Below are 21,898 nucleotides of genomic sequence, written 5' to 3' on the forward strand. Positions count from 1 at the left end.
GCCAACCGCGGGCCGCGCCCGCCCGGCTCCTGAGGGGGGGGGGTGACCCCGGCCGCCCCCTGCAGCCCCCAAGGCCTCCCCTGCGCGCATTCCCGAGCCGAGGGCGGGGGGAGTGGGAGCGCAGTCCTGCTCCGCCAGGTCCACCCTCCTCCCAGGTGAGAGCTCGCGTCCTCCCAGGCCTGCGCTCGCCCGGGCTCGACGTGAGATGCGGGGACTTGTGATTGCGGGGTCGTCCCGAGGGCGGACAGGAGAGAAACGCTTTTTATACTTGGCGGGGAGAGGGTTGGGTTTTTGAGTTCAGACAGGTTCCGAGGCACTCTCTGGCTGCGCGGAGTTTGGTGTGACACGACCTGGGACCTGTCGGAACAGGTCCGCACAGCCGCCCTCGCGCAGCTCCGCGCCTGGCCCCGGGGGCGCGGGGCGCGGGGCGCGGGGCGCGGCGGGCCGGGAGCCGCCGGGCTGCGCGGACCTGACGCTCGCAGGTAACTCCCTCCCGTCCCCTCCCCTCCCGTCCCCTCCCTCCCCTCCCTCGCGCTCGCCGCTTCCTGGGCGGCAAAGCGGCGGCGGCGGGCGCGGCGGCGCGCGGCTCGGGGCGCTCCTGGCCGTGAGTGGGGCTCGGGGTGCCCACCGGGCGGCGGGCTGGCGGGCGCGGGGGGGGCGCGCGGCGGGGGCCGCGGCGGCGGGGGGTAGGGATGGGTGCCGTCCCCGCGAGCGCGCGCGGGCTTGGACACTCCGCGGGGCGCAGCCTGTCTCCGGTGCGTTTTCTTCCCCGGTCCTGGACGTGAGAGGGAGTTGGGAAGTTTGAAAAGTTGAGTCTCGGGCGGCGTGGGGTCGGGTCCCGCCGGGGCAGGCGCCGCCCGCCGTGGACGTTGGGTTGGTTTCCCTTCTGCTGAGAGTCCCCGGGCCCGGGGGGGAAGCGGCGCGCGGGGCTGGGAAGAGCCGCGTGGGGGGAAGTCGCGGTGGGAGAGGGGCGCGCAGGGGGCGGGGAGGGCGGGGAGGCCGGGGGCTTAGGCTGCAGGGGCCTGGGGCGTTCTTTAGGTCTCGCGGGAGGAACAGGACTGGGAGAGGAGAAGTTTTTCTTGAGAAAAATTTCTTTTTTGTTTGTATCCAGTCCCGCCTCTGCCTCCAGAGGAGCGAGCGGTGGACCCTGCTTTCCAGACTTGAGTTGGCGCGCGCCTGGGCCCCTGCCCTTGCTGAGCTGGTCAGGGGAACGGGGTGTATACTGTATCGGGAACCCCTGTGCTAGGCTGTGGTTGTGGTGACCCTCAAGGGAGAGTGTGGCTAGAGGAGACCGCTCCTGGAAAGGTCCTGGGGAACTTCAGGCGACACGGTGGGGGAATGACTAGCTCCGTGAGGCGGGCGAGGAGGCAGATAATGGGCATGTGTTAGTTGCCGAAATCATCGGTCTGTAGAGACCATAGTGCTCACAGGGTGGAGTCCGGAGGTGGTGGGAACACAGGACAGCATGCTGACTGCGCTTGGGGGGACGAGGTTACAGGGTCTCTGCCTGGGAAGTGGAGATGCGACCCAAGCCACGCCGGTGGCCTGCAGCCAAGGCCCGACGACCGCGCTCAACAGCTCCCCGCCAGCTTCCCACATGCCAGACGTTTTGCCAGGTTGCTTACTGACAGGCACCTCCCTTCTTTCCCTTTCTCATCCCGAACAAATCCAAGAGCCCCAGGGAAATCCATGACTGAGGCTGAATCAGTCCTGACAAGCAGCAGGCTAGTGATGAAAGGGACCTGTGAGAGAAAGCTGGTTGGTCTTTTTGTTGTTTCAAAATGACTGAAGAATGCGAATGGTGTGCAACCTGATGCAGAAGGGAGGTGCGGGTGGGCCTGTGTCTCGTTGGTTTTCTCCCTGTCTTCCTACAGTTCCCAGAAGGATAGAAGCCCCCACACTTTCCAGTTCCAGATTCCACTCCCCTTGCTTTTGGGCTTAGGTCACACGTGGTGTACACACCTATTGCTGGTGCTGACTGCGCCCTGCAGAGCCTGCCTGAGGGGCTGGGTGGGCCTGGCCTTCACAGCTGGCACATTCTAGACCGCAGATGCTCCGGGTATTGTGGGAAGCTTCACCCGTGGAGCAGGGGCTGAAAGGGATTGCGTAGATGCAGACAGGCCGCACCTCTGGTGCTGACTCAGTGATGCCTCTTGTGATTACTCCCTGGAGATTATTACTTTAACTATAACTGAGTAATCGCTTTGGGAATGGGTTAATTTTTTTATTCTTTTTTATGATATCCGCTCCTGGTACCGTAGCCCCTTCCAGTTTATGGTGGAGGTTCATACATTGAGTATTTTCCTGACCATGACTTACCTTGCAACAACTCACGTACCTGTTTTCCATTCAATTACGTTTTTCAATAACGAGTTTCCAAGATGTAACGCTGTACTTTAGGTGGGCAGAATCTTGTGGTGCAAATATGACCCTAGTAAAGCAGGCCTCTTCTATAGCATAAATCTGGTTGGCGGAAACCTCTTAAAAAGGCCCCACTTAGCTTAATTTAACTAATCATTTGTAAAATTACAAGTTGTCCTCGTTTAGCTAGTTAGGTAAGTTTGCATGTCTGTCCCACTGTAACTTGCAAAATATGAGCGCTCCAGGGATGTTTCACAATTCACAGTTTGTAAAACACAGTGTTACTGTTAACTTAGAAATGTACTTTTGTTCATTTAATTATTTCTAATCTGGAAATGAAGTGTATTTTAGAACTTTGTTGGTGAATTTATCATTTGAAAGTCAGAATACATTCCCTCCTCACCACCACCATGGAAATACAGCTCTAAATGATGGTTATTGATAAGTTAAATTTTGTACAGATAACACCTAAGCTCCATAAAAAAATAATTCCATCAACATTCCTGAGAAAATGTGCTGGAGCCTTCAAGTGGTGCCTCCTTCCTGTGGCGGTGGGCCAGTAGGCATTGGCACTGTTTTGAGGTGGCTATCACGGCCCACAAGGGTGAGTAGGGTTCTCAGAGGTATTGCCACTGCCAGTCCTTGGAGACTGAGTACTTTGAGTGGTGGTAATGGAGCTGGGGAAATGGTGAACTCCAGTAAAAAGGATACGTGTGGGGTGAAGGGGGTGAAGTGGAGTGGGAGCGCATTGGCTGGAGGATTGGGGAGGAGGGTTTGTTAAGGTGTCAGGAGGCTAAGGTACACAGGAGATAGGGGTGGGGGATCAGGGAGGCAAAAGATGTTTTCAGCAGCTATGATTCTGTGAGGAAGATAAGCCTGGGTTGGAGAGACGATCCAAATACAAGGAATTTTCTCACCCATTGGGCACATCTATGTTACGAAGTACTTGAATAACATGATCATGAATGATATGAGGAACCTTTTCCTCTGGGGACATCTAATTACTACCCAGGTTGTATTTTGTTTTATTTTCATAAAGTCCTTAGGAGTGAAGCCAGTTGTCTCCTAAAGGCACATGACATTTATCTTTTGAGCTATGTATCAAGTAATTTGTAGACTGCACCCATCCCTTGGGAAGGGATGTAGGGTAGTAATGGTCAGCCTCTTGAGTACTGGCATAGGATCAGGTGTAACCTCTATGTTACTGTCAGTAGCCAATTTTAAAGAGTTTATACAAAGGCTATGTAGATATCTAAAGGTCATAACTGTGCTCTTGCAATTGATCCATCCATTCATTAAACATACGTATTGACAGTTGTGCACCAAGCAGTGTGTTCCACTCTGGGGGATATGAAGGTAACAAGACACTGTTCCTGCATCTCAGGAAGCTCACTCTTGGGTACCCAATAATCATTATTAAGTATTAACAAATTAATGGATCGGGTCCAATTACTTGGTATTTCCTTCATATTCTCTGAAGGTCTCATTAGATATTGTATATGTTCATTAATCATTTGGAAAATTGAACATTAGCAGACCTGAGTTAGTTGTGATTTTGGACACAGTACTTAAATTCTGTTGGCCTGTCTGCTGGTGTGGTGGAAGGTTTGGACTACATGATCACTAGTGTGTCACATTCCTTTCTGAAATTCTCTGTGAACAGTTCTTATCGAGGTACTATAAAATAATGTTAACTAAGGTCTCCCCAAAGTATCACTGGGAAACTCATTATTTCCACTTCTATTGTCAAATTTTCATTTCAAAGGGTTTTAGTACTGTATTTGTCATCAGGTTGCTTCTCTGATTATATAAGCATTACTCACTTGGGTAAGAAAAGGCAGTTTTCAAAGCACTAAAAAGTGGCATCCGCCACCTCATTGGCTCTAATAGAATCACTCAACCTGGAATGTTCGTCTGGGCTGTCATTTATATACATGCACAAGCAGTGATGGCTTTAATTCTTAACAGCACGTGTCTCCAAATACTTAGTCTCATCTGACTCATTCAGCAGCTGTTTCCTGGTGTTTTCTAAAAAATGTGTTTTTCTCAAATAAATTTAACTTCGGGTTATTTGTTAGAGATGAGTGAAGTAAAGCAAAGTTGTTTTTAGAATGAGGAACTATTGACAGTGTTCCCCAGGAATTCATTTTTTCATCTCAACCCTTTCTTTCCTTTCTCATCTGTTACTGTCCCTTTATTCCTTTTGTCGGATCATATCTTTCTTGGCCCCTTTCTGTTCCTTCTTTTCCTTTGCCTTCCCTGACCTCCTTTCTTCCCGTTGCTTCTCTGCCCCTTTCTTTCTTTGCCTTTGTCTCCCCTTCCCTCTTTCCACATCACTTCTTTTCGTTTCTCTTGTCTTCTTTTTCTGCCCCACCTTTCATCTTTTTCCTTCTTTACTCCCATTTCCTACTTCTGTTTACTTGTCAATTTTTTTTCATTTGTTCACCTATTTATATATGTATTTATTTAATTCTGTAATCTCTTCAATCAATACAGTTCTCTATTTTGGTACATTATATGTTTCTAAAAAATCTATAAAATTCAAATTATATGAAAGTCAAATAACAAACATATTACAATGGGGATTGCATTCTCTAATAGCTAAGATATATTTTAAATAAAATTTTCTGTTATACTTTGAATGCTAACTACAATATATTTCTAGCATATTATACATTTAAAAAAAATTATTTGCCACTAACAATGGAGCATGTGTACAATGATCGTCCTATTAAAACGAATATCGCTTTTGGCATATCCAGTGATTTCCATCTTCTTTTATAGTCAATTTACTAGGTAAACATTGTGTCACTAAGATCAAAACTTTCAGTTTTGCATTTTCCTAAGACTTGTAAGTTCAATTTGCAATAAAATATTCAAATAAGAGTACAAATAAGACTGTAAAAAGAGGGATAATACTATTGAAAGTGCTGCAACTGCACATTGACGTGCTGATAGCCTCACTGTGCAGTTCATTGAAACATTTGTTAATTGATGGATTAAAGACTGGATTTATCATAGAAAGAGTGCTTTGAGTATCATGCAGAAAAATTAAAGGTCAAAATACCTAAGTATGGAACCACTTATATATATGTAATTGGACTTTTCCTAAAAACACTCAGTACAAATATGATACCAAAGAAAATTAAAATGATAGCAAAAGTCTACATTTCCTATGTCTATTAAGGTCAGGCAAAAAAACACACCCATCAGTTTATATATATTGAAAGTAATATAAAAAGTGTTTTATTGCAAAAACATTTATTTGTGCAATACTAGACCAGTTCTAGTACACTCATATCTAAGGTATGATCTCAGAAAGCAGTCACATTTGGAGCGCACTCAAAGCCTTGACTCAGAGCCCTGTTTTTGAGATAGGATCTTCAAGCTATTTGAAATTCCATATTTGTTTTTAGAGAAGATTTACTCCCTTTTAGTGAGTTAAATCTTATATGTAGAAGAGTTAGCACAAAAAATCTTAGAAGTGCATAAAAGCTCTTCAAGGGCATTGGATCCAAAATGTGATTCCTCAGAAAGCTGGGACAGGAGTCCTTGAGCATAAAAAGTAGGCGTGTTCATGTGTTACACAAAGAATAAATGACTTGATACAATTATTAATAATTTAAGTTAAGGAAACTAATTATTGTCTTTGATTTTAATATCACAACATAGTGGTATCATTATTTGGGGGAGGCCCCAAATAGTTTAATTTATTTTGTGTGCATTTCATGTGAGTAATTTTCTTGATTTCTATAGAAGATAGTTAAAACTGATGCAAAGAGAAGATAGTTTTAGGTAGTATAGTTAATGATAACACCTTCAGAAGAGTGCCAAGGTCTTTCCACTGAAAAATGTATGTTGTAGGCATTGCTAAATACTACCCACATTTTGGGAGGAACTTAAGCTGAGAGACTAAGTGTTGAGTTCTGCCTTTGAAATCAAAACTCTGAACAGCAAAGGAGTGGGAAGAGCAAGATTCACACACAGTACACACACAAAAGTAAATTGTGCAGAACAGAAAGTCACCAATGATAGTCATGATACCATGTAACAATGTCATTCTCTTCTCCACACAAGCCTTAAGGACAAATGAAAGTGAAACTAAGGAGCTGCCAGGTGCCCTTTCTGGCTCAGGTCTGGTGTAGGCAACTGTGACTAGAGCTTTATAAACATCAGCTTTGTCTCTCAGTCATTACAGTGTCCCAGGTTAGAACCTCTGTCAGAAGAATTAAACACAGTTGTGAAGCAAGATTACAGGGAACCCAGGTTCCCATGTAATTCACAAGAGCTAGAAGTCCATCTATACAAATCCAGCAGCATTTTACGCATTTAATTACGTATTCACTTATATCTTACTGATTCATTTCAGTATACACTAGTGTTCTATAAACAAGCGAGAGGAGCCAATGAAGATTATTTGGAAAACCATAAAAGGTCTGAACTAGTGTGGGATGGTTTTCCAATCAGATTTTTTTCTGGAATTTCTGGGGGAAAACAAAAAAGGATCACTTTATTTTATCTGTGATGTAGCTATATAAACAGGCTTGATTAAAAGTGAATCATAAGGAAAAAGACTAATAAAGGATTGCTAGACACTGAGATTGTTTTAGATGTTCTGATTATGTATGTGGTTCTTTACACAAATTAAAATTAATCTTTTCTGGCTAGATATATGTTGACATTTAATATTTTTTGGCACTTTAATCACATAAATTTCTGCCACTTGTACAGTTTTCACAACATTATTACTGGTTTTAAAGCTCTACTTTTTAACAGTCCAAGATTGCTTTTTTGCCAGTAAATATTTATAACACTCGACTTTTGATAGCTGTTCTCAACATACCTAAGCAAAATACATTTTCGTAAGGCATTTAATTTGCAAACTTTCACTTGTTCATAGATGAAGCACCCTGATTTGTTAAATGTATTCAGGAAGTCACTGTAATGGTTCATTTTGGAGCAAATATTTGTTATGTTTTCCTATATCACCTATCCCTCTGTAAATGTGAAAGTGTACCAAGATTGACTTTTTATTGTCTTAAATAAATGAGTGCATTATGACATACGCTCAACATTTCACTCCATGGGGTCCCTGTTGCCTGTGTTGCTCTTATTTAAATATATAAAGCCTTTGTTATAAATTATACTAAGGTTCAGAAACAGGTAGAATGATCCTGAACCCCACTTTCTGTGGTAATCAGGGAACTGTGGATAGGAAGTGGTGAGGACAGGCAGGCAATCAAGTGAGGGAATGAATGGATGGATGGATAGATGGGTGGATAGGTAGGAAGGTAGGTAGATAAACAGATCCCTAGTTATTTCTCCTTTATGATTACTCAGTGAGGAAAGAATGGAACATAGATCCCGATATACTTCAAATGCAAGACAATAGGCCTTGTCCAAGAGAGCTATGATACTCAAAATATGCAATAACCGATATGACAGGGTAACTGATAAATTCGAATATACCACCTTAGTGGCCTTTGAGAAGCTTCCATCCTAGTGAGGTGCATACAGGTAGTGACAAGTAAACAAATGCCTTTATTATTTTACATGGTAAGTGCTATAAGTTAAATTAAGCCATATAATGGAATTAAGCATGGCAGGGAGGGTGGGTTCTTTTTAAAATGGGTAGTCTGAAATACCTCTGTAATGAGATGGCATATGAGTAAGATAGGAATGAAAATAAGGAGCATTCCAGGCAGATGGGACAACTAGCGCAAAGATCCTAAGATAGGAATTAACTTGGCATGTTAAATGTAAAGAAAGAAAACCTGTTAGATATCCAGGGAAGGTATCCAGAAATCACTTGAATTTATGAGTCTGGAACCTAGGGGAGCAGTCAAGTCTGGAGATTTTCAGTTCATCTGTGGATATAAGTTATTTCCTGCAGTAAGACTTGAGATCATCCTGGGGAGAATATTGACAGAGGGTTGTCCTTAAATAGCCAAATATTTCTCCACTAAAATGGGTTTATTCGGAGACGACAGAGAATTGCAATTCAGGACATGCTGTCTAATGGCCACCCAAATGCCAGTCCAGAAAACAAAGGAGAGGAATGTTCTTTTATGGACTTGGGAGGAACTGTTGTAAACAAGGAGTCCATTGGAGAAAACTGAAAATTCAGAGTATAGTGGCTTTCCATCGGCTGAGTTATGGCCGTCTCCCATGAGCTGAGCTGTTACTGGGCACGGAGGAGTCTTCCTCCCTGAGGCAGTGAAGTAGCATCGCTTTCTGTTGGAGATGCAAGGTTGGTGCAGCTCTGCCTGCCGGGGTCAGTAATGGTGCCCTCAGTGACACCTGTGTCGCAGTTCTCTCTTCTAGCCTCTGGAAGTCATTTTAAATGAGATAATTTGTTTATTAATTTTCACAGGAGAGATGAGTAAAGCTCCCAAGTCCAAGCCTGGACAACAGGGAAATAAGTAACTCTGAACGCATTTGAAGGAAATTTTTAGCCTTCTGTCCAAGAACCGGGCATTGAGGATTTCTCAGCAGTGATTTTCAGATACTGTCAGCACTATCAATAGTCGGTATTAGAAATCATTTCCCCTAACACTCTAGCATTCTCAACCTCACCCCCCCCAAAAAAAACCCCAAAACCCCAAAGAACGTGATCCTGTTGCAAGTTTTACCTATGGCAGAGAGATATATGTATTTCTTGAAACCAGAATTTGGGTTCAGATCTGGATGATTTATTGGATAAATTTAAGCCTCACACTGCTCTGTTTTATCAAGTTGTAAACTATTCATTTCTAAACTTCTCAGGGCTGCTCTCACCTTAATGATTAACATCTATACTCATAATTCATTTAAACACCCACTTAATTTTTTCTGCTGAAATTAGTTCATATAACAACAGAACTGATGCTAAAAACATAAGAGAAATGAGTCATGCTTTAAAGATAATATTTATTACCATTTATGTTGCAAAACACAAGACTTAGAACTTTATTTATTAAAATGAATTTATATGTACAGAAACTTTTCAGAATGACTTTAACATAATTAAACATTTCAAAATACAAAGTTTGGGGAGAACCCTCAACACTTAATAACATATCTATTTTTCTGACAGAGTGCTCTTTGAAGTCAGTATTTATATTTTTTCACAGAGATCTGTGGATTTATCTAATTACTTTTACAGTACTCAGTGGGTTCTTACTTTCACATTGTATTTTTTTTTATTTCAGAGAGAGGAAAGGAGAGGGAGAGAGAGATAGAAACATCAATGATGGGAGAGTCATTGATCGGTTGTCTCCTGCACACCCCCCGCTGGGGATCGAGCCTGCAACCTGGGCATGTGCCCTGACCAGGAATCGAACCGTGATCTTCTGGATCACAGGTTGATGCCCAACAGCTGAGCCGCACCAGCCTGGCCACATTGTATATATATATATATATATATATATATATATATATATATATATATATATATATATATATTTTAAATATGTCTTTATTGATTTCAGAGAGAGGAAGGGAGAGGCAGAGAGAGAAATAGAAACATCGATGATGAGAGAGTCATTGATTGAGCCCACAACACAGGCATGTGCCCCAACCAGGAATTGAACCCCGATCGCCTGGATCCTAGGTCAGCGCTCAACCACAGAGCCACGCCCGGCCAGGCCACATTGTATCTTAAACAATACCATAACCTCCATTTAACATAAACAAATAGATGCCTCAGTCTTGTAAAGTTCTGTATGGGTAGGTATCATATTGTAAACATTTATACTTTAGCATTTTGGGGGGCTTATACTGTAATCAACTTTCATGCTGTTACATTAAGTTATTACAGCAGTTTATTGTTAGTTTATTTAACAGCCATGTCCTGAGCATTAATAATTGTGCTGACAGCCCGGCCGGGCGTGGCTCAGCGGTTGAGCATCGACCTAGGATCCAGGCGATCAGGGTTTGATTCCCGGTCAGGGCACATGCCCGGGTTTCGGGCTGCAGCCGATCAATGACTCTGTCATCATTGATGTTTCTATCTCTCTCTCTCCCTCTCCTTTCCTCTCTCTGAAATCAATAAAGATAAATAAATAAATTAATTAATTAAATAATAAATAAATAAATAAATAAATAAATAAATAAATGATTGTGCTGACAGAGACAGTCGTCGTCCCAGAGCTGACAGTCCACTGAGGAAGGTGGAGAATCGCCCCTGACTAACGCAGGGAATGTGGCCAGGAGCGGGAGTGCTGCGGGAGCTCCTGGCAGTGGCCGCAGTCCTTGTCCCTGAGAGTTAGATAACACTGGGTTAGTGAGCTACCTACCCAGACCTCATTAAGTCCATGTAGTTATTTTTATTTTTTATTTCTTTTATGGTCCCTTACCCTTATAACTTTAGTTTCTGCATGTTCTGTACTTGCTCATGTGTCTCTCTGTAAGAATTACTAAACTATTCTACATGCAGGGTTTTGAATTACCTATTACTGTCAACTTTGTTCATGAATAAAAAGAGAGGAAAATATTCTAAAGAGAAAAAAATAAACTCTTAAGGTATTTATTTCTTTCAAAACTTTCCTTTTTCTCCAGTGCAAAATAATGCATATTTGTTGCTAAACGTATGATAAAAATGTATTTTACGAAACGTTTTTAAAAGAACCATAGAAACCGCCCAGAGACAACCGCTCTTATTTTTATGCATATGTTTTTCTTTTTGTTTTTGGATGAGTTTCCTTTAATTATAATTTTGTTCTTAGGTGGTTTGGCAGCCTGCTTGTTGTTATCCACACAGCATCATAACATAAGCATTTTTCCATGTTCTTGAAAGTACTAGAGGCGGCTTTTGACTTTCTTGAGTTTTTTGTTTGTTTGTTTTACATTTGAAAATGGGTGGGAATAATGTTTATTTAATGTAAAAAAAAGAAAGAAAGAAACTGAGCTGTGAAGGGTGACAAAGAAGGAACTGGGCAGAGGGATAAAGGATAGCAGGCAGCTCCTTACCCCACCGGAGTAAGAAACACTTTTGTGACCACATCCCAACTCCCAAGCAAAGTTAGCAAGTTTGTGGGTGTCACAAAATCTCTTTAGCGGGCAAAGTAAGTGTCATCTTAGAAATCTGAAAAGGGGGTGTCCCCAAACCCCACTTGTTACACATTATAGGACTGTCAAAAAGACCTCCTCTGCGTGGATATGTACAGAAAGAGGATATTCAGTAAGAAAGTAAGAGAAAAAGGAGCCTTACTAATAAATAAAATTCCTTCCTATTTTATTACCTAACTATGTTTTAGTGCTTTTTATGGCTGATGTAAAGTTGAGGGCTTTTATCTCATTTAGTTCCTGTTACACACATTGATCAGAACCAGGACGAGATGGAGCACTTTGCCACAGTGCAGGATACAACCCCAGCAGTTCCAGCTTCTGGAGCGCTAATATCATGATGGAATATAATTCAGGAGTAGCTTGGGTGTTGGTGAAAGAGTATTTTGCTTTAATTTCACTTGCATTTTAAGCCGTACATAGAGTATTTCTCTGCAGTTTGACTATTGAGTATATGCTCTGAGTAAAGGGTTTATTGTTTTTTCTATGAATTTCTGTATAGAAATTAGTGCTTCCAAATGATACTGAGTAATTATGTTTTAATGTTAATATATATTGGGGACCTTTATATTCTTATATCTAAACTATAGTTGTGACTTTGGTTTGCAAATACATTGAATAACAGCCAATATAAATAAACCCTGTAATTATTTTGGTGGCAATGTGATAGATCATCACCCCATCCCCCAATTAAAAGAAATTAAGGGAAATTAAAAAATGTTTAGGTATAAGTAAATGGAATTTTTATTGAGGTTTATGAAATTAATTTGAGTGTTTAGGTTTGCCCTTTTTATAAGTTTGGTGGGAAGGGTGATTCCAGTGATCTGCATGTGGAGATGTTTGCGCCCAGCGCCTTGTGACTGCGTGCGCTCTTATGTTCATGTATTCTTTGGCCTGCCAAAAATTATACCCTGGAAGAATGTAATCTGTGCCATTGCACCACTTTTTATGTGTTATCATGAAGCCAGCTTAGAATTTTTTAATAAGTTTAGATGCCAAGTTAGAAATCAAATTGTACTTGACAGCTTGAGTATTACAGTGAATATTTAGTTTAATAGTAGCTTCTTGAATGTTTTGATTGTCATCTTAAATTTCTGGCAATCAAATTCAAAGCAAAGACGATCTTGGCAGCTAAAATTTTGAAGAAAGAAGGGGTACATGATTTTCAGCTGTCGTGGGCCATGGATTATGATTTTATGAGGCAGAGATGTTCCAAAACAATCCTTTCTGAAACATTTTCTCATATTTTATAGGCAGACATTTTGATAAACATCATAAAGTCAATTACCCCCCCAAAAATTGATTTGAGACTTTTTATCAGTATTTGAAAGACTATAAAATGTTCCTTAATAAAATTTGCTCAGGATTGACGTTATGTCAGAGAACTAGTTTTATATCATCACATAAGCAAGAAAAAGGACTTGAAATAATTTCTGAATGGAAAATTAATTTTATTTATTAAGTTTATTTATTTTAAAATCTTAAGATTTAAAAATAAAGACAATCTTTATGTGTATTTGTATTAGCTTCTTGAGGCTGCTGTAATAAAATAAAACAACAAAATTTTTAAAAACAGAACAATATATTCTCTCATAGTTCAAGACGCTAGTAAATAGCCCTAAATCAAGGTGTCATCAGGACCACGTTCTCTTTGAAAGCTCTAGGGAAGAATCTGTTCCATGCCTTTCTCTTAGCTCTGGTGTTGCCATCGGTCCCCAGTGTTCTAGTCTCTACCTTCGTAATCACTTGGATTTGTCCCTGTATATTTGTTTGTGTCACCTCTCTTCTTATAAAAACACCAGTTATATTGGGTTGGGTTCCACTCTAATTGAGCATGTCCTCATCTTAACTAGATTACATCTATGGAGAAGACCCTATTTCCAAATAAGATTACATTCACTGGTATTGAGGATTTGTACCTGAACATATCTTGGAGGACACAGTGCAACCCATAATAGTGTTCAATACTAGAAAAGAACCAGCCTAAGATATTGGAAAAGGGAATTTAAGAACATTGTAATTTCTCTTTGAAACATTTTTCCATTGACTTACTACTTCAGAAGTCTTTCCAGTGAATCTCAGATCAGAAACCATAAACAAATTGACACTAGATTTGGCTGTTTACTTAACACTGCAGTTGCCAGAATAGTGAATGACAACGCTAATGGTATGATAGAATCATTATCTTTTCTTAATCTTAAAAAACTTGTGATCAAACCTTTTTGTATCTTTTTAGCAGTTTTACTTGTTTAAATGTAAAATAATAATAATGTTAAAAGCTAAATACTTTTAAGTGCTTTACCGCATTTCCTCTTTCCAGTGCCTCAGTAAGGTGAAGAATGCTGTCATTCTTTCTGCACATAACCAACCTGACGCTTTGGACATAGGTGACCTGTCTGAGAGCTTCACCGTAATTGGGCGAGCTGCCTTTGAACCTGGCAGCCTGACCATACAAATAAGCTCTCACCCTCTATTCTGTATATTGGATTTTTGGGTTTTTTTTTCCTATTCAAGGCACATGAAATTGCTCATCAGTATTTGTTTTTTAATTAAAATTTCCTATTTTGAGATTATTGTCAATTCACAGGCAGTTAAGAGAAATATTTCAGAGGGATTCCTTATATCCTTTACTCAGTTTCCCCCAGTAGTAACATCTTACAAAACTATAGTGTTATATCTCAACCAGCACATTGACACTGATGCTGTCAAGATACAGGACATTTTTATCACCACATTAAAATCACTCCTATTGCCCTCCTTTCCACACACCTTCCTTAGAATGACTTAGTGAGGTGAACCCTGGCAACCACCAGTCTGATCTCCATTCCTACAATTTTGTCATTTCAAGAGCACTATATAAATGGAATCATGCAGCATGTAATCTTTGGGGATTGATTCTTTTTACTCAGCACAATTGTATGGATTTCCATCTAAGCTATGACATGGACCATTAGCTTGTTCATGGTATTGCTGATTAGTATTCCAAAGAGTGAATGTACAGCAGTTTGTGTAATATTCACCTGTTGAAGGACATTTGAGTTGTTTTCAGCTGGGGCAATTACAAATAAAGCCACTATGAACATTAATGGACAGTTTTTGAAGGAAGGTAAATTTTCTTTTCTCTGGGATAAATCCCACGAGTGCAAATTGCCGCATCATCTGTCATTTGCATTCTTAGTTTTATAAATGAAACTGCCAAGCTATTTTGAAATGTAATTTTTTGTACCTTGTTTTGTATTCTTTGTATTTACATATTTAACACTTGGAAATTATACTTTGCAAAAATGACATTAAACACAATGTCAAATGCAATTTGTAATGGTTTTGAGGCATGGATGTGAGTCTCTTATTAAATAAGGCTATTTTTCTGGATTGGGTCACTTAACTAGTAGATGAGCCTAGCAGTTTGTTCAGCTTTTACATCATAGCGAGATTTTCTTTTTCTCTACTCATTAACTCTGTCGTGTAGGTGAATATACTTTCTAGGAGTGTTTAATGGTTATTAATAAAATAATGTGCTTTTATATGTCTAAAGGCATACCCAATTAATTTTGTTCTCAAATTAAGCCCTTCAAATATTCAGTGATTGAACTCTTGAGAGTTCAATATTAAGTCTGTATCTAAATACAGGTGCTATATATTTATATATTTAAATATATCTTTATTGATTTCAGAGAGAGGAAGGAAGAGGGAGAGAGAGAGAGAGAGAAACATCAGTGACGAGAGAGTCATTGATCGGCTGCCTCCTGTATGCCCCCAACTGGGGATCAAGCCCACAACCCGGGCATGTGCCCTGACCAGGAATTGATCCAGGATCTCCTGGATCGTAGGTTAATGCTCAACTGCTGAGCCACGCCCGGCTGGCTAGGTGCTATTTTATTGCAGTACCCATTCAAGCAAGTGCCATTACCTTTCTGTTCTCCTTTAAAATTTCTTCGTAGATTGTTCTTTCACAAAAACAGCCTTTGTGATAAATGCATATCTCTAGGCAGTGGTTACAGTATTACTTCTTCAGTAGGACAATATCAAGTGTATTTACTTCTTATTTGACCCCTGTGCTTGCTATCTCAACTTCCATGCCCACAGCTATTGCATTTTTTCTCATCTTCAGTTGTTTCTTCCGTGATTAACTTTTCAACTGTGGTTTGTGGTTTTATTTTGCTTTTTTGATCTCTGATTTCTTAGATTACCCATAGTTCAAGAAAACATTTTTTACATAGCAAAGTATATATTTGCATAGATGAAGCTCAGAAACTAATACAGTTTTTGAAAATACTTTATGCATTTTAAATTCCAAATAGGTAATAGGTTTTTAGTATCACATGTTATGGGAATTCAAAAGTTAAATTTTTAAAATTAAGAAAGCTTAAGATTAAACAAAAACAAGAACCAATAGTTACCTACCATTTTTAACAATTACAAATAGTGAATGTGATTTTCATCTGATTACTGGATGCTTGTCCTGCCATGGGCTGGAATTACCAAATGAAAATCTCACCTCACTAAACCTTAGGGAAGTACACTTTAATCAAATGGATTGATTCTGTTCAGTAGGTACAAACCTTTTTTCTTTGTTACAAATGAGTACTACATGTAAAAGAGAACTTTAATGAACATTGAAAAGGTCATTAATTAGTATGATGCCATGCATATGAAGTGAGCAAATTGAAGATTTCTCTGCTTTGGCACTTTTGACATTTTGGGCCAGATAATTCCTTAATGTGGGTGGCTGTCCTGTGCATTAAAGTATGTTTAGCAGCATCCATGGCCTCTGCACACTACATGCCTATAGCATGAACATGTTCTATCTTTAGTCTTTCATCAGATTTCACCTTTATGCTCTCTATGTTTTTAGACTGTGTCAGTGAAAATTCGGAGCCTAGAGATGGGGGCCGAATTGTCTCCACTAAAATAGAAAAGTGGACTGTTTATTTTGCTCCTCAGCTCTGCTTAGTATATACCAGACTTTTCTGGTCCCTTCCTGCCCAGCTGAATTTGTGTCCCTATTGTCCATTTTTCAATTTCTGTGTATGATTAGTGACTCCTAATACATATTTTGAGCTAAGGAATCAACAAATGGTAATGGTTCCTGGGTTACCTTCCCAAATCAGATTTCAATTTTGGTAGGCCTGAAAAGGCTGATTTAAATGGAAAATTTAAAATTAGGTCCAGGCTTTCCATATGAAAAACTGTAAACCTAATTTTACCCCACCCTATATTGTATGGTGTCACATGGATACCAGACATACCAGCTGATTGCTTTGTAAGTTGTATAAATGTATAAAACTAATATAATATTGTATGTCAACTGCAATTGAAAAATTTTTTAATTATTTAAAAAAAGAAAAATAAGTGAAAAGTAAATAAAATTAAGGCCAGGCCACTGACAAAGATGTTTTTGGTCAAATTAGCCCTTCAGTGCTTGTAGCACATCGTAGAGTTGTACTTTATTTGAATCCATACAATGGAGATCATGATTTCAAAAGCTTGGAAAGTCCCTTATGTGAGTGAGATACAGTCCAATCCAGTATCTCACACAGTGAGTGGTTGAATGAATAACATTGTGGGGCATTGTGAAGGATGGGGTGTGAGCTTGAATAGGCAGATTTTGATTCCTCAGAGAGATCCCTGAATTATCTTAATGTCTTAAATTTCTTTATCACCTATACTGTCAAACCATCAAATCTCAGGAGTTCTTGCTTTGAACCATCTCTTGAATACACTTATCGCTTCTTCACCGAGCATTTGAATGCTGACCCCCCTAGCTACTTGTCTCTCCTCCATTCCCCGCTACCAGACTGGCTGAGTCACAGAAATCTCCTGGGTCCCTGCCCACCTGGCTCCATTGTGTCTTTTCTGCCTTATCGCCTACTCCTACTGAAAGGAACCTGCTTTCTAGCAGACCAGGTTTTTTCACTAAGTCCTGAATGTACAAGCTCATACCTGTTCTGTGCTTTAGTTTGTTTCTCACTCTTGTGTGGGATAAAACTATTCATTCTTGCCACCTGATTGTATTCTTACTCAGCACCCTGGGTTCAGCTGAAGCCCACCTCCTGCACAGGGATATCCATAACTGCTTATTTCCATATTAATTTCCACTTGCTTTTATCTGAAAGCATGGACAGCAGGCAGTACTCGTTTAAGCCCTTAGCAATAAATGGCTTTGTTCAAAGTGGTAACAAACAGCTCTGTGTGTGCATTTTGCCTCCTCCCCTAATTAATAAATTCCTGGAAAGCAAGTGTTTTGTGTTTTTTATATTTCATGAATGTGTGATTATGTGTATAACAAGTACTCAGTAAAGACGTATCAATGGCTGGCCAGGTACTGATTTCATTCTAGTTCTATTTTGAAGTATTTTAAAACCAAAATCATATAGGCTTATAGAAACTGATATCACCCTGTGTAGCAGCAGACTAAAGCTAAGAATGGACTTTCTGGATATCAGAGAAGGAGAGTGTATTTCCTTAGGTGAGAAACTGAAAGTAGAAGTCTTGGAAACAGAAAATCAACTAGTCTGTAAAAGGAAATCTATTTGTGGTAGCTTTTGAATTATGGTGCAATGTATGTTATATTGACCTACAAGTGATGGAAATGAATAAATCCAAAAAGAATCGTAGACATGGATGATAAAACATTTGATTACAGAATTCTAACTGATCTTAATTTTCTTCTTTTCAACACCCAGATACTTCTTGTTGCTGCACAAATGGACATTTGAAAGTGCTGTTGGCAAACACTTGCAAGCATGGAGACCTCGTCAATGCTGTCCTCACTGAATGATGAGTGTAAATCAGACAATTACATTGAGCCTCACTACAAGGAATGGTATCGAGTAGCCATTGATATGCTGATTGAACATGGGTTAGAAGCATACCAAGAATTTCTTGCCAAGGAACGAGTATCAGACTTTCTAGCTGAGGAAGAAATTAGTTATATTTTGAAAAATGTCCAGAAAATTGCACAAAGTACAGTACATGGTACTGATAATGCCTGCGATGACACCTCATCCTCAGGGACTTACTGGCCCATTGAGTCTGATGTGGAAGCTCCAGATCTTGACATAGGCTGGCCGTACGTGATGCCTGGACTCTTAGGGGGTACCCACATAGAGCTCCTCTTTCATCCACCAAGAGCACAGCTGCTTACAATTAAGGAAACTATTCGGAAAATGATCAAAGAAGCAAGAAAGGTAATAATATTTCTATTTCTAAAGAAAAATTTGAAATGTGGAAAAGCACCGGAAGAAAAACACATATGTATGTTAAAGTAATCTCTATATGTATAAACCGTGCCTATTATTTTCAGGAAATATACATATGGCTGTATAGGAAGGTTATATACTTATATCTTTCATATATCTGAGACAGTTGTGAGGTCCCTGCTAATGGTGGGGATTTCATTCTCCTCGTAATGTTCATACACCCAAGAGACCTTATGCCTGTGAAAGCTAAGGTGTGTGGAGAGCTAAATGAGATGATTTGACATGTTTACAAAGTTCAAAGCACTGAAGTTTTCCTTAATCTCTGAAAGGAAATATGTCGTTGGTAAATCTGGTGAAATTTTCTTTGTTCTCAACAGGACTGAGCCTTAATTCTTGCTCTGGATATAGTTTATACTATTAAATAAATCATAGATTTACTTATTTCCTGAGTTGTGCGAAAATGGTATAAAATCAGACATGATAATGTAAAATTCTGAAGGAAGGTACTGAGGTCCACTTTTGGGCCTCGGTGTTCTCTATTAAACATTTGTGTTGGGTTATAAGTCTCAGAAATTCTATTTTAGAGCTCATGTTAAACTTTAGAAATTTTCTTTTAATCAATTAAAGTTATTGAGAGTTATCTATGTACTCAGCACCATGATAGTCACTTTGGAGGCTATAACAAAATTTCTTAAACTGTTTATTGAACTCAACCTAGCATTTTAAAATGTATGGACAAAAACCTATGATTTTTACCCATAAAGTGTCTAGTTCTTAGTTAGAGATACTATATAATATAGAAATTTAGATCTAAAAGGGACCTTAGGATGTACACATACATGAAGTTGCTTTCTTTCATGTCAACAAGACACAGAAATGTGTCGAAAGCATGCATTTATGAAGTACAGAAATACAAGAAATCTACTGAAATCTACAGTGACACTGTAGACTGTGAGAGAAGCAACTAAAAGCCTCTCAGTCATGTTAGGGAGAAACCATGTTCTGAGGCTGATGTCAAATGTAGGCTTTGCAAAAGAAAGATGTTTTTTCTCCCAGACCTCTTAAGCTCAAATAGCCAGACTTTTTAGCTCTGTTAACTCCTTTAGCAGGATTACATTAAAGAAAGCACTAATCTATTCCAATTTTTAAAATTTAGCTATAGAGTCAGGCACATGGTAGGTATCCGAACTTTTATTGAATGACTTGAACTGTCATTTCAATTTCCTGAACTGAACCATGAGTATTTTAAAAACTACTATCCTATGCTCTGTGAACAAGTCATACAATTTTGTTCTGTGAAACTACAGATTTTAGACTATTAATCTTTATAATAGTCTAAGTAGATTTTAGACTAGTTAGCCCATATAGACAAGGTGCTATGATCATTTTTAAAATAAGAGCAAATATTATTTTGAAATAAAAGATTGTCAGAACATGTTATTTTTTAAAGATTAAGCAAAGTTTTCATTACTAATTTGCTCAGCAGATAAGTCAGTTTCTTATAATCCTTCAGAATCAGTGGAAGCCTATTAGTTATCAAGATAAGCTTTCTCTTTTTGAGCTGTTTTCAGAAGACAAATTCTCTTTATTGGTAACTCAACGAATTGTCAAGGCAAATAGGATGATCTTTTATTCAGAAAATGTTTGAATAATGTTTATTTTAATAGATAGAAGAAAGTTTCATGCCTCCAAATTTCTCGGATATTTTTTTGGTAATCAACATTATGAAACTCTATGAAGATATGAGGCCAAACAAGTAGGGCTAGAAACTAGCAAACAGAACCCAGAAAGCCATCTCAGAGAAAAATTTAAATCCATTTTCACTGTTCTGTTTGCAACTGAGATAAGGTACTTATGAATATAAATGTCATATTATTGAAAAATCTTGAAAGAAAGAATCCAAAAGCAGTTTTTTTAGCAGTCCAAACATCTGAAGTCTGACCATAACCACCGGGTAACCTTGTAGTCTTTTGAGAAAGTAAATAAAAATGATACTATATCCTATTTATCTTTACTGGAAATATCTTGTTTTTGAATTTCACTAGCTTATATGTGTTTGATGTGTTGGCCTTTAACAAATAACCAGATATTTCTCCAGAAAAAATAGGTTTATTCAGGAACAAAAATGAATAGCAATTTGGGACATGTGGTCTAATGGCAAACCATGCTCAAGTCCAGAGAACAAAGGAGATGAATTTTTTTTTTTATAAAGGAAATGGGGGACTCAGATGGGATATTATAAACAGAATCCATTGGAGGAAAATGAGAATTTGAAGTGTAGTGGCTTTTCATTGGCTGAGTTGTAACAGTCTTTTACTGGCTGAGTGGCTGCTGGTCTGGGAGAAGATCCTCCTTCCTGCTGGAGTAGTGAAAGAAAAACATCTTCCTGTTGGAGATGGGAATTAGCAAGGAGAGTTAGTACATGAGAACCACCCCCCATAGGCCCTCCCAACTCCAATTTAAATGAGGTCCTGTTTCTTAATCTTCACAATTTCTCTCTTAAGTAATATAAACTTTAAATCATTCTACTTTTATAAGAAGAATGTAATCTTGATAATATTTTAGGAAGCCATAGATTTATTTTTATTGCTTCTGTTTTTTGCCTGTTGTCGCTTAGAAGTTGTTTAGAAGGTTTCTTTCTTTTCCTTTCCTTTTCTTTTGCTTTCTTTCTTTTGTATGTTTGCTTATATTGAGAATTTTCCTTTGGGAAAATCCAACTGCAGATAACATCTTACTTGTGCCCTAAAAGGACCATGTTTTTATTTACTGGCCCTTTTTCTAACTTCTTTCTATTTTTCACTATGTGGTTGACATATTTGGGTCAACTATATAAAGTCTGATAGTGTCTAGCAAGACTTTCCCAGGTAATTATTTGTCTCTCAAGAGGTGTTCCCAAGATGATATATGCATGTATTCTTAATTACTGTGAATACCTCTTATGAAAGTATCCTCTCTAATTACTTAAAAAAGTCATCTTTCATTAAAGTAAATTTTCTTCTAGCCACTCAGTGGTAGATATCCATAAATTATAACTTTTGATAGTCTTGAATATGTAAATGCTTTACCAGAATGCCATTTGCCTCTCTGTTTCCTAATTCTAGGCTAGTTGCCTCTGTAAGATGTGAATCTTACTCTTGTGAAATGTGGAATCAAGAAGATACATAAGCAAAAGTCTAGTGAGAATTAGGGCAGAGTAATTCCTGAGGTGCTCTGTACTGCATCTCCTGAGTTCAGGTCCTGGTTCCTCCCTGAGTCACTGTTCCTGGGTGTGTCTGTTATGGCCTAGGGAG

The 21,898-nt window shown here is 39.2% G+C and overlaps 1 protein-coding gene across 1 annotated transcript in view; it reads left to right on the forward strand.

Moving 5' to 3' along the window:
• Positions 1–536: 536 nt before the first annotated feature.
• Positions 537–21,898, forward strand: part of FAM83B (family with sequence similarity 83 member B) — a 79,505-nt gene continuing 58,143 nt past the window's right edge. Inside the window, exons 1-2 of the mRNA XM_081141627.1 lie at positions 537–604; positions 18,093–18,596. Of these exons, the coding sequence (XP_080997753.1) occupies positions 18,153–18,596 (444 nt within the window). The 5' untranslated portion in view covers positions 537–604; positions 18,093–18,152. The remainder of the gene's footprint in view (positions 605–18,092; positions 18,597–21,898) is intronic.

The sequence above is a fragment of the Miniopterus schreibersii genome (genome assembly GCF_964146895.1).
Source record: "Miniopterus schreibersii genome assembly, chromosome: 6".
Lineage (NCBI taxonomy): Eukaryota > Metazoa > Chordata > Mammalia > Chiroptera > Miniopteridae > Miniopterus > Miniopterus schreibersii.